This window comes from Motacilla alba, chromosome 10 (genome assembly GCF_015832195.1).
Source record: "Motacilla alba alba isolate MOTALB_02 chromosome 10, Motacilla_alba_V1.0_pri, whole genome shotgun sequence".
NCBI lineage: Eukaryota > Metazoa > Chordata > Aves > Passeriformes > Motacillidae > Motacilla > Motacilla alba.
The window spans coordinates 17,726,908-17,737,577 of record NC_052025.1 but is presented as its reverse complement, the minus strand read 5'-3'; the positions used below and the strand labels follow the sequence as shown (position 1 = coordinate 17,737,577).

At 43.1% G+C, this 10,670-nt stretch overlaps 1 protein-coding gene across 1 annotated transcript in view; it reads right to left on the bottom strand.

Moving 5' to 3' along the window:
* Positions 1-671: 671 nt before the first annotated feature.
* The window catches only part of ALDH1A3 (aldehyde dehydrogenase 1 family member A3), a 32,678-nt gene continuing 22,679 nt past the window's right edge, over positions 672-10,670 (bottom strand). Inside the window, exons 10-13 of the mRNA XM_038147165.1 lie at positions 6,922-7,086; positions 5,220-5,377; positions 3,862-3,936; positions 672-2,526 (exon numbers count right to left, since the gene is read on the bottom strand). Coding sequence (XP_038003093.1) covers positions 2,454-2,526; positions 3,862-3,936; positions 5,220-5,377; positions 6,922-7,086 — 471 coding nt within the window. The 3' untranslated portion in view covers positions 672-2,453. The remainder of the gene's footprint in view (positions 2,527-3,861; positions 3,937-5,219; positions 5,378-6,921; positions 7,087-10,670) is intronic.

The following is a 10,670-nucleotide window of genomic DNA, read 5'->3' as shown; positions in this document are numbered from 1 at the left end:
TAGATTAACTGTATCCTAATTTATAAATATAGTTCTTTTCTTTAAAAAAAACAACTAGTATTCATATGAAAGCCTTACTGTGCAATGGAGGAATATATATACCCTCTAAGGGGTTACTTTAAAGTTAGTGTCTAGTGTTATATAACTTACAAAATTCAGTGTGTAGAGTCAAACCCTGATTTATACAATAAGAGATACATTGACTTTTAAAAAACTTGATAAGGGGGAAAAAGTGAAATATATATCATACATATAAAGCCAGAAGAGTAGGATTTTAAGAATTTCAGATTATTTCAGTTTCCACCACTGTTTATCAAAAATACAGAGATACATCAAGATAATCAGCCTTTTACTGTTTGCCTCACCTCTCTGCAGCCCAAGAAAACCCTCAGGTGGGCAAGAGTAAAATGTTTGTCTGAGAAGATGTTTGCACTCTTAAGTGTCTTACAAAAATAGAAACTTATTTACAATGATCCCATTTGGCCTTTCATGGGGAAGGGAGGACATTTTCATCACTGGGTGGGGAGATTTACCTGCCTCACACCCCGTGGGAGGACAGGCTCCTGGTTACACTGTTGGAGGTATGTCACATCAGAAGTGAAGTCATGTTGAAGTGCAATTTCAACGTTCACCAACTAATAAGGAAGTTTAGGCTCATGCAAACTTTTTTCCTTACTTATCACCACCCACCTTCCTTCCTCCTCCAAAAAAAGCTCCACTCATGCAACAGAATTTGTTGCTGTCTGAGCCTATCTGTGAGCAAAGGAAGGTACTGGGTAAATCCTGGCTTGCAGCAGAGAGGTTAGACCTGCATTTCTGCTTCAAGCTCTGGCATCTGGAGCAGCAATCCTTATCAGTGCTTCCTGGAGATCTGCTGATAAGCCATAAGGAACCTCAGTGGGTTTGTTCTCAGAGGACAATCCCAGAGGGATCAGCTGAACTTCCTAACACGCTGTCACCACTAACTCCTGCAGACGTGGGACTGGCTGTGCCTTTGCCAGGGTTCTCCAGCAGAGTCAGGAGGAGAGGAGGAGGGAAAGCAGTGAACCCAGGAACTGAATACAGCCTGTGGCTTGTCATTGATCTCATAATAATGTCTGGGCATGCAAAGGCATTACTGCAGGAGGACCTAAGGCATGAGCTTTGTGTGACAGCCACTCCATGGACACCTGTGAGCAAGGGACAATCCAAGGCAGTTTTCTCAGTGAAGGATCAGCTACTCTGTGCTGGCCATGAGATGACAGCACTCACAGGGATAATGGCTGTGAAGCTGCTGACAGGCTGAAGTCCAGCCACAGCTTACTCCATGCTAACTGGCTTGTACACCCTTCTCTTTAGCACTCAAGGTGTGCTTGGGAGCCCCTGCCTTTTCACACTGCACTTCCAAGAATGTATTTTAAGCTACATTCATACAGGATAAAGAAGCAATGTGAAGAGCTAAGTTTTACTGTCAAAGTAATAGTTCTGGCTCAAAAAACAAAGAGATGTTCAAAAAGCCTGAAAGTTGCAGAGAAAGAGAGTGCAGGACAGTTTCCTGCAGCTCTTCTGCTCCCTCCCCCAGATCAGGACTAGTATGGGGTGTTTTCTGTGGGGTATCTACCATGCTACATGCTCAGCCTCCAACTCGGTGTCACCACGGTAAGTGCAGTGCAAAATCCTCTTGAGAAAAGTGCTGTAGTGAAGGTTTGAGATACAACTGTGACTCACTGGGAGCCAGAAGGGTCAGCAAGTCAGGAACTTGCATTTGCAGCATGTGTAGTGTGTGCACACCCAAAATCAGGTTCCAAGGACACTTGAAAGTCTGGCTCTGTTGGGTGACATAGTGGCCCCAAAGGAGACCTGTAGGAAACTCCCACAAATCTCATTCAGGGCTAGAATATCACCAGGATGGAGAATGCACATATCTTTAGAGAAACCATGATAGTTCTTTCAAAGAGAATTTCCTTACAGATCCTTCCATGAAAGCTTGCACTCCCATTCCAAACTCCAGCTGCAATCTTCACACAAACTCCACCAAGTCCAGTCGAGTTGTTCCAACCCTTACCACTCGAGTCCATCTCTGCCAAGGGAAACCCAAGTGCCTCTGAAGGTATTTGCCCATACCTTTGCGGGTACCAGCAGTCTCTCTAACATGCCAGTGATGTCCATGTCCTTCAGGGGTACAGTTGGGAAGCAGATGTCCTGCCAAAACTGTGACTGACCAGCTTTTGAGTGACAGGGAGCAGGCCGATGTACAGCCAGGGACTTGTGGAGTACAAGTGTGTACTGCCAGTAGGGTCAGTGAATCAGTTTTTGAAGAGCCAGTTGGCAAAATGGAGCCCAGCAGATTCAGTGTTTCTAGAGGAATAAAGACAGGTGTTTCCATTTTCCTTCCCACCCCTCCCCTCCCCCTTGCTCTGAACACGTCCCCCATGTGTCACATTCAGAGTGTCAGCATTTTAGGCCTCCTGTTTTCATGGACTCTTCTGGGAGAGTTTAATGGTGACTGTTTTCACTTCGGTGTATTCTGCCAAAGCATACTCCCCACTGCAAAAGAGAAGAGGAGGAAAGGGACAAACAGTTGTTGAATGTTAATGTGTATTTCCCTGAGAGAAGAAAGTTGTACACATGTGCATTTTTGACATCAGGTCATTAAAACCAGATCTGAACAATTTACACCAGCTATCCACTTGTTCCACCACCTCTAATAACCACCAAGTACATGTACATAAGTACATACAATTACACCCTGATGTGAGACATTGGTCACTGTAACCCACAAGGAGACACTTGTGACTCTGCCTGTGCAAACTGAGTGCTGCTGTGAGAAGCCATATAAGAGACAGCCATGTACACACAGCTATTGGTGCTTAGAAAGCAATTTAAGTTATTTTTTTCACCTAAAGAAAGCTTCTATCTACAAGATACCATGTCATCAGGAGGGCACAGTTGCTGCAGAAATGCATATTGATGAGCAAGCCCACCACTGCAATATGTCTTAGTTGGTGATAACTGGCTCTGTTCCCATGCCCTTCCCATGGGAAACCTCTGACATCCTTTAATTATCCAGGCAGTCAGGCAAAGCAAACCATAAGGTCTCAATATATTTCTGTGTCCCATCTGAGGATTCATTTATTTGCTGTGCTTAGCAAATGAGGCACCTGAATGTCTCAGAGCAGCAGATGTACCAGAACAGTTACTGGAAATGGTTCCTGGGATTAAATCTGGTTTGTGAAAAAAAAGGTGTGTTAGATTCCTCTGAGGAGTCTGCTGAATGGTCTAAGAAAACTTGTCTCCTATACAAGAAGGAAATTAAGATTTAAGACAATGTCTCAGCTCTAACTCATGAAGTGACCTTTGTTCAAAAATTTCAGCTTTAGTAACTATTAAGAGCTGAAGTGTTTGGTAACTGGCCAGGCTGGGGAAGAGGGTCAGAGAGTTCTTGTGTAATTTAGCAGCAACCTTGGAAGGTGGGATGGAGAATAATTTGGGAGATCATTCCTTCCCACCTGAACAAGGAGCAATGATACAGCAGCCAAGAGAGGCACAGACACCACCATGGAAAGATGGAGCAGGCTTGGGGTGGATACCAGTGTCCCCAGCTGTGGTGCTATACTTGTCCCTTCCTCTAAAAATCTAACTAGGATGGAAAAATGCTTCCAAGTGGACTTGACTGAACTGGAGCTATTAAAAGCTTATAAAGCAGATGAAGGTGCTCCTAAAGGAATGCTTTACATCCACGCTCTACTGGCTTAGCACCTCCCTGTGGGGCATGCTGCAAGCCTGATTAAACTTTAAAAGCAAATTCAACAGTGTTTTCACAGTCACAAATGTTATTGCATTCACCACCCACACAGAAACAAAATACTGAGCAAAACTTACAGTTCTCTGCCATTGCCTGACATTTTAAAGCCACCAAAAGGAGCCTGAGCATAGAGCGCATTGTAACAGTTGATCCTACAATAAAAACATCAATTTTAAGAAGACAATTCAATACCAAGGAAAAGCAAGATGATGACAACAGCAACAATACAATAAAATCTGAAATCTCTGTTTTTTCTGTCATACACTTGAGAAATCAGATTTTTGCAATAAAATCTTCTTTTTCTGCAGAAACAGAAAACATCTGAGTAATTCTCAGTCTGACCTACATCTTGCTTCATATCCTCTAATGGCAAAGACATTCATGCTTGAGCTAGAATTTATGCCAGGTTCAGAGTCATGATTAAAAGAAATAGTTCGGGCTATTCCCTAATTTATTGATTAACATTCTGAAATGAACACATTTACTCAGAAAGCTCTCTAAACACTCACAATGAGGCCCCAGCATCCACCTCCAGGTAGAGAAAACATTTGGACTGTGTCAGACAATTGTGTCACAGTAAAATAAAAGCACTGGGGTAATTTCTATGGATACTTTGCAGAAAAAAAGCTGATGCAGGCACTTCCCTAGCATCTCAGTATGATCAAATGACTGAAGGTCATGCAGCACAGGTATGGCTTGTGCTGGAAGTGTGCACCTCCATGTGTGTTCAGCATATGTATCCTTCAAAGCCCAACATCCCATTTTTATGTAAGTATTTGAGACTCATTCTTCTGGTGCCAACTCTTGAAATTAATCCTCTGCATTAGAATCAGACACCAGATCAACTTCCTGTCTTTAGTGGGGAAAAAAAATCAGGATTCCATCTTTAAAAGCATTCTAATATAAAATAAGAAATTTTGTATGCAAAAAAAAATAGCTGCTTTTCTTTGTGACAGCGGTGTGTTGCCACCTACTGTCCATACTGGTTTGTGCAGCAAAATCCCATCTGGTGCTGGCTAAAGGTCATGAGAATTGCTTTTTGCTACATACAGGGTTTTGGAAAGCACGATGTCTGGTGGAGCTTACTACAACCCCAACAAAGAAATACCTCGACTGATCCATTTCTCAACATGCTGTCTGGGCCTCACCACCTCATTTTGAGGAATGGATGTTGCTTCTGAGCAGAACATCAAGAACTGGGCAGGCTACTAATACATCTTAGCTGCAGCATTTAGAGAACCACAGATATTCTGAGTGGGGAGGGATCCACAAGGATCACGAAGTTCAACTCTTAAATGAACGGCATGTACAGGGATGGAGCCCACAACCTTATCAACAACCTTATTATCTTACCAACACGATTGCAAGTCCTAAATCCCTCTTCCCTCCCAGGAAACAAAGCCCCAGCCCACCCCTCTGTTCCCAGCCTGCTCACCAGACTGTTCCTGACTGCAGAGCTGAAGCCAGGGTTAAAGCTCTGTCCAGGTTCTTGGTGAACACCGCGGCCGTGAGTCCGTACTCAGTGCTGTTGGCTCTTCTTATCACCTCTTCTATACTCTTGAACTTCATAATTGGCTGAACCGGCCCAAAAATCTGCAGATATCAATTAAACTTGAGTACAGGAAAGCATCTGCTAATCATGGTAGTTTTAAAGTAATCAGAATCAGATGCTCTAGTTGGATAATATATTTAAAATCTTATATCTTAGCCTTCTAGGAGGCACTGATAGAGTGTCTTAAAAACTACTAATTAAACTTCAAAGGAAGCATTGTGACGTGCTGTGGTAGTTAATAAATGTTAAGATCCAACAAGTAATGGATCATCTGTAACAATCAAAATAAGCAGAGTTAGATCTGGACAAGTTACAAATGATTCATCCTTACTCCACTTACAACTCTCCTTTTGAACTCTGAAGCTGAGTGTGCTCAAGTAACAATTAATTTATTTCAAGGACTGCAAGTTTTCTTCCTTGGTTTTAACCCTGATTTTGTCACTGTATGCATTTTATTTGCATGCAGTGCATTAACCACGTCCGTGCTTGACCACAAACTTGGCTTCCCAGGTTGCCAGTAGGGGCAACAGCCATACAGAAGGCTTCCCAAATTTTGGGATGGAGTCTCTCATCGGGCACAGTATCAAAGGTGGAGGCCTTTCTTGGTCTGCAGGCTCTCACAATAAAGCCCATTAAATGTGAGAAACAGACTCATTTGGACCACTTTTAAGCTCATACAAGGGTTTATAAACCCTTCGTTTTGGGATATCCAGGCTCTTATGCGGAGCCTTAATCCTAGGCAAAGGATGAACATGCATTTGCAACAAAACTGCCAATGAATGGAACTGGATAAGCTTTGTGAATCATGGCTTGGGATTTGGAGTCAGTTCATTAAGAAAAGGTTTGTCATGGGATTTTCAGCTCTTTTTCTCTCTATTTTTAGCATGTAACTCATGCCCTGACTGACTGATATCTTTCCCAGGTTCCTTAGAGATTCTGTGGCAGATCTGAGACATTTAAACATCTTGCCAGGAGTGAACAGCAAGCAGCCCCATAAAAAGCACTAAGCTAAACTTTAAACTACAAATGCCAGTTAGATTTTGGCAACTACTTATTTTCCATTAGGGAACATGATGAAAAGTAGATTAACTTCTATTTCAAAGGAATATCACAGCATCTAATCACATGCAGCTTGTTCAACATTTCTCCATATGAATAATGAAAGCCAGAGTATTAGATCTGCACTTTGCTGGCTTTGACCATGTTTTCATATAGGAAAGAAATAGTCAGTCTCAGGAGATTTTGCCATGAGAATGGAATCTGGGATTGTTTCAGATGCTAAGGCTGTTTCAGAGAACTTCAGTGACTGTTTCTTTGCTCCTTACCAGCATCAGGTCCCAGAGTTCTTTGCCCACTTTTCTGCAATAAAGCAACCCCTTCTCTACAAAGTAGGGGAGCAAGAACACACATTACACTGTTCATGGTCACTGGCCATTACAGGGTAAATAATTGCTCCAGCCTGCCACAGTGTCAGTTATTTTTACTCAGTTATTTATATTCAAAATTAAGGATTCAGAGAGAAGCCATTCCATCACCACTATTTCTGATTCTGAAGCAGTATTTTTCTAGGTGATTTGTACAGTACCTCTTCTTTGGCAATTCTCATGTTGTCAGTGACCTCTGAAAACACTGTAGGTTTTATAAACAGGCCTCTGTCTTCAATGGCAAGACCTCCACACTCCAGCTTAGCCCCTTCTTTCTTCCCACTTTCTATCAGCTCCAGGATTTTATCAAACTGTTTTTGGTCAATCTGTCAGACACAAAAGGAAAGAAACAAACAGCAGCACCTTTATTATCATGGTTCCAGAGAGGAGTCATGGAATGTGGCCCAGGGGCACGTTTGCAGGGCACTGTCAAACTGGGTCAGTTTATAGCTCAGTTTGGGATGTGGCAGTCAGGCAGTGAGCAGGGAGAAAGACAGGACATGGGCATAGCTCTGAGCCACAGGAAACAGAAGGTGAAGTAACATGTGACAATTTAATCTGATCTAATGGTTTGCTGCCACATGGAGGGATCCCTTTCCCTTGCTCCCTGTCCTGGATATGTGCTCCCACAGCTCACCTCACTTGAGCTCTGGGATTTGCTCACCTTCTCCAAGCACTGGTTTATCTCAGTAGCAGTATGAGAACTGCCTGAGATGGACTAGAGAGCTCAGCAAGGGATCGGACCAGCAACAGAATCAGCACAGGAGAGGGAGGACCGGGATCTAAGAACTGTTAACTCAGTTTTGCTGCAGTGTGCAGCTTCACCTACAGCTCTCTGTCCCCAGCTGGAAGAGCCCAGTGAGCTCTGCCTCCATCTCCTTCTACAGTGCACAGTACATGAACAGCCTCAAGAAAAGCCCTGTTAGTGGGGTGACTTCACAACAACTGCTGCACCAAACCCTGCTTTTAAAATCAGAATCACTTTTCAGAGTTCTTAGAAATTGGTATAATACTGCACTTTTTTTCTCTCTCACGTTTAACTACCTTTTCTAACTCCTCCTATCTATGGAGTAATCTCAAATAGTGAGTGCTGCTGTCAGCCTTGAACCAGGGATTTTGGTAGGGGTGGGGAAAAGCCAATCCAGTGACAGGACCCTGAAGCTGCACAGCTGCACCAGGACTTGGAGGACACATCATGCACTCCACAAGCACAGTGTCTCAGCTGGGAAGAGGTGCAAAAACCCACAGCACTTCCACTCACTGCTGACCCTTCTTCTGTGCTCCATGTGCAGCAGTGGGCTGCAGAACTGCAGATTTCAAACAAACAGACCTGGCTCTTGATGACACGATGTGGTATAAAGTGATGAAACTCCTCATGACAGCATGCTAGAGTTAGTAAAACACTTACAGAGATGTTTTTAAAAAGAAAAACTCAAAAAAAGCTCGACAAATTTATTGAGGTGATTAAAGAAGACTCCACCCACTGGTACAAGGTGTCCTGGAAGGCTAGGAGATTATTCTGATTGCCAGGTATCTCCAGATGCTTGTTCTGGCTCAATCCACCTCCCTAGGCATCTGGTTTTATTTCAGCAGGGCCAGTTGCCAGTTGGGACTGTTTACACGGAGTGTTCCACACTTGACTCCTCCAGATTACAGACTATATCCTGTCCCTAGTTAATCCTGACCACACACAATCCAAGTTTTCATGCTTTTAGACAAATATCAAAGCTGCAGGAGGGTGTCCTTGGGATACTTGTGGTACACAGTGGAAACAGAGCCCAGCACATGTCCAGGCAAACAGATGTGTGAGTAGCACGTGCACCGTGCGTGTTCTAAGTGCTTGTGCTCTCTCATGTGTTAAGGTGCTACCCAAGGACACACTTAATTCATGCTACTGCCCGAGGAAATGTGTGCCCTGCTGTAGGATACAGTGTCACACTGAGTTTGGCAGGTGTCATACACATTGTCTATTTGTCTGGTTGCTTAGTTGCCAAGCATAAATAATTCGAAAATATCTGCAAGTGCTTTCCATCCTGGCATGTCTGTGATCCAGACCAATCCAGTCCATCCACTTCACATCACAGAAAACAAAACAAGGATATTTATACAGCTGTAACTTTTTGCAAGGCAAACTACAGTTAGATGAAAAGACACTGGGGAAAGAAAACATTTGTAAAAATGACATGCAAGGGTGGAACTGTTTGTCATTGTAACTAGAGCTTGCAAGGCTTGTTTAAATTCTGTCCCCTACTCCACTATTATTTATGGTTCAAGCATTGAATTCTATTAAAAACACATGATCTGGTAAAGCAAATTCTACTATTTGTTCATCTAATTCAATAGGGAAGAGAGCTTCTAAGGATCACTGCAATACTGAAAATCTGGGAACCCCCAAATTTTCATCTCTTGCTTCATTTCGGTCAAGACCACAAGGAGAATTTTTTCCATGTGCAAACTTAGTGTTTGTACTCCTACAAAATAGCCCACAACTGGGTGCAACAGGCTGTTGGACACAACCCTTTCTGTATAATGTTTTATTTTCACACTTTAATCCTAAAGTGCATATCTACTGTATAAGGAAAATATTCACTGTCTTGTAAATCAAATTCTATGTTTTGGACTGAATAATTACTGACTAATTTCTGTAGACTAGGTCTTGCAGTCCACAAATCCCAGTATTTGGGGTCTAAAATAAAACTAGTCTAGTCTTGTTCTAATGTAATCCCTGTTCTAGTGCCCCAGGATGTCAGTCTCATCTAATGCAGTTTGCTGCTCACAGTTGTATAATGCACTGGTTAACCAGTTTGCCATCTGTGCAGATTTACTTTATTGCTTCCTGTGATACAGCTCCCAGGAATCCAAAGTTTAAAAATGCCTGCATTTGAGATTGGCATCTCTCAAACAGTCCTGAGCACCCCTCAGGTTTCTTGTGGTGTCCTTTGAATTCCAGCCAGTCAGCACTGCCAGACACATGTGAGTTTTGGAGAAGTCTCATCAGAAGCATGCCTCATTTCTGTCTAAATTTAATGCTGTTTAAAGCTGACCTAATTTTAATCAAAGCAGCACAGTTTATATCAGCATAACCCAATACTGCAGCTGACACAGTCTTTTCCCCTCTGCCATGCCATGAGCATCTATGCCAGTGAACAGTAATCCACGTCAGGGGACTGACCTGAGTAAAACCTTTCTTCCTCACTTCCAAAAAGGCTGGATTAGACCTGAATCAGCCAGTTCCCCAATCCAGTGCTGTGCAATGTAGGAACAAACAACTGCACATGGGACCACTTTTCCAGGACTAGCTTACGTCAACTTCAAGTTCTTGTGGAACAGGATTGTCATCACCTGCAGCTGATGCAGGACCAAAGAGATCATGAGCTACAACCACTGTCAGCCTGAAGGTTGGCTTCATCCCCTTCCCCTTGTTGGCTTCTAAGCCAGTGACCATCCCACAAAGGGATCTATGCAGCATTGTTGTGATGCTGTTGTGTATCTTCACCCTGCCTCACACCAAAGGAAAATGAAAGCAACAGGCTGGATCTGAAGCATCTGATGGGGGAGAGATGAAGAAGCCAAATTATTTTTCCTGGTGATTCTTCCCTTATCCATCAGTTCAAGATAAAAAAAAAACCCCTCACAGCCAAGCAGGTTACTTCAGGAACAGGGGGAAAAATTATCTGGAAGCTTCACATTTGAAGAGCAACTTGTGGACAGGTGTGAATCTTTGCTACTTTCAGAGGTATTAAGTCCTTGTGACACTGCATCATTTCTCTCCTGTGCTTAAGTTTCTGTATGTGCCCACAACATAGGCTCCAGAGAATGAGGAGCCATAGCTGCAGAGGAAGTGGTTGTCCCTTTGAACTGGCAACAACGTGAAAGCTTTGGGATTTACAGTTTCCTCCCACTCCCTCAA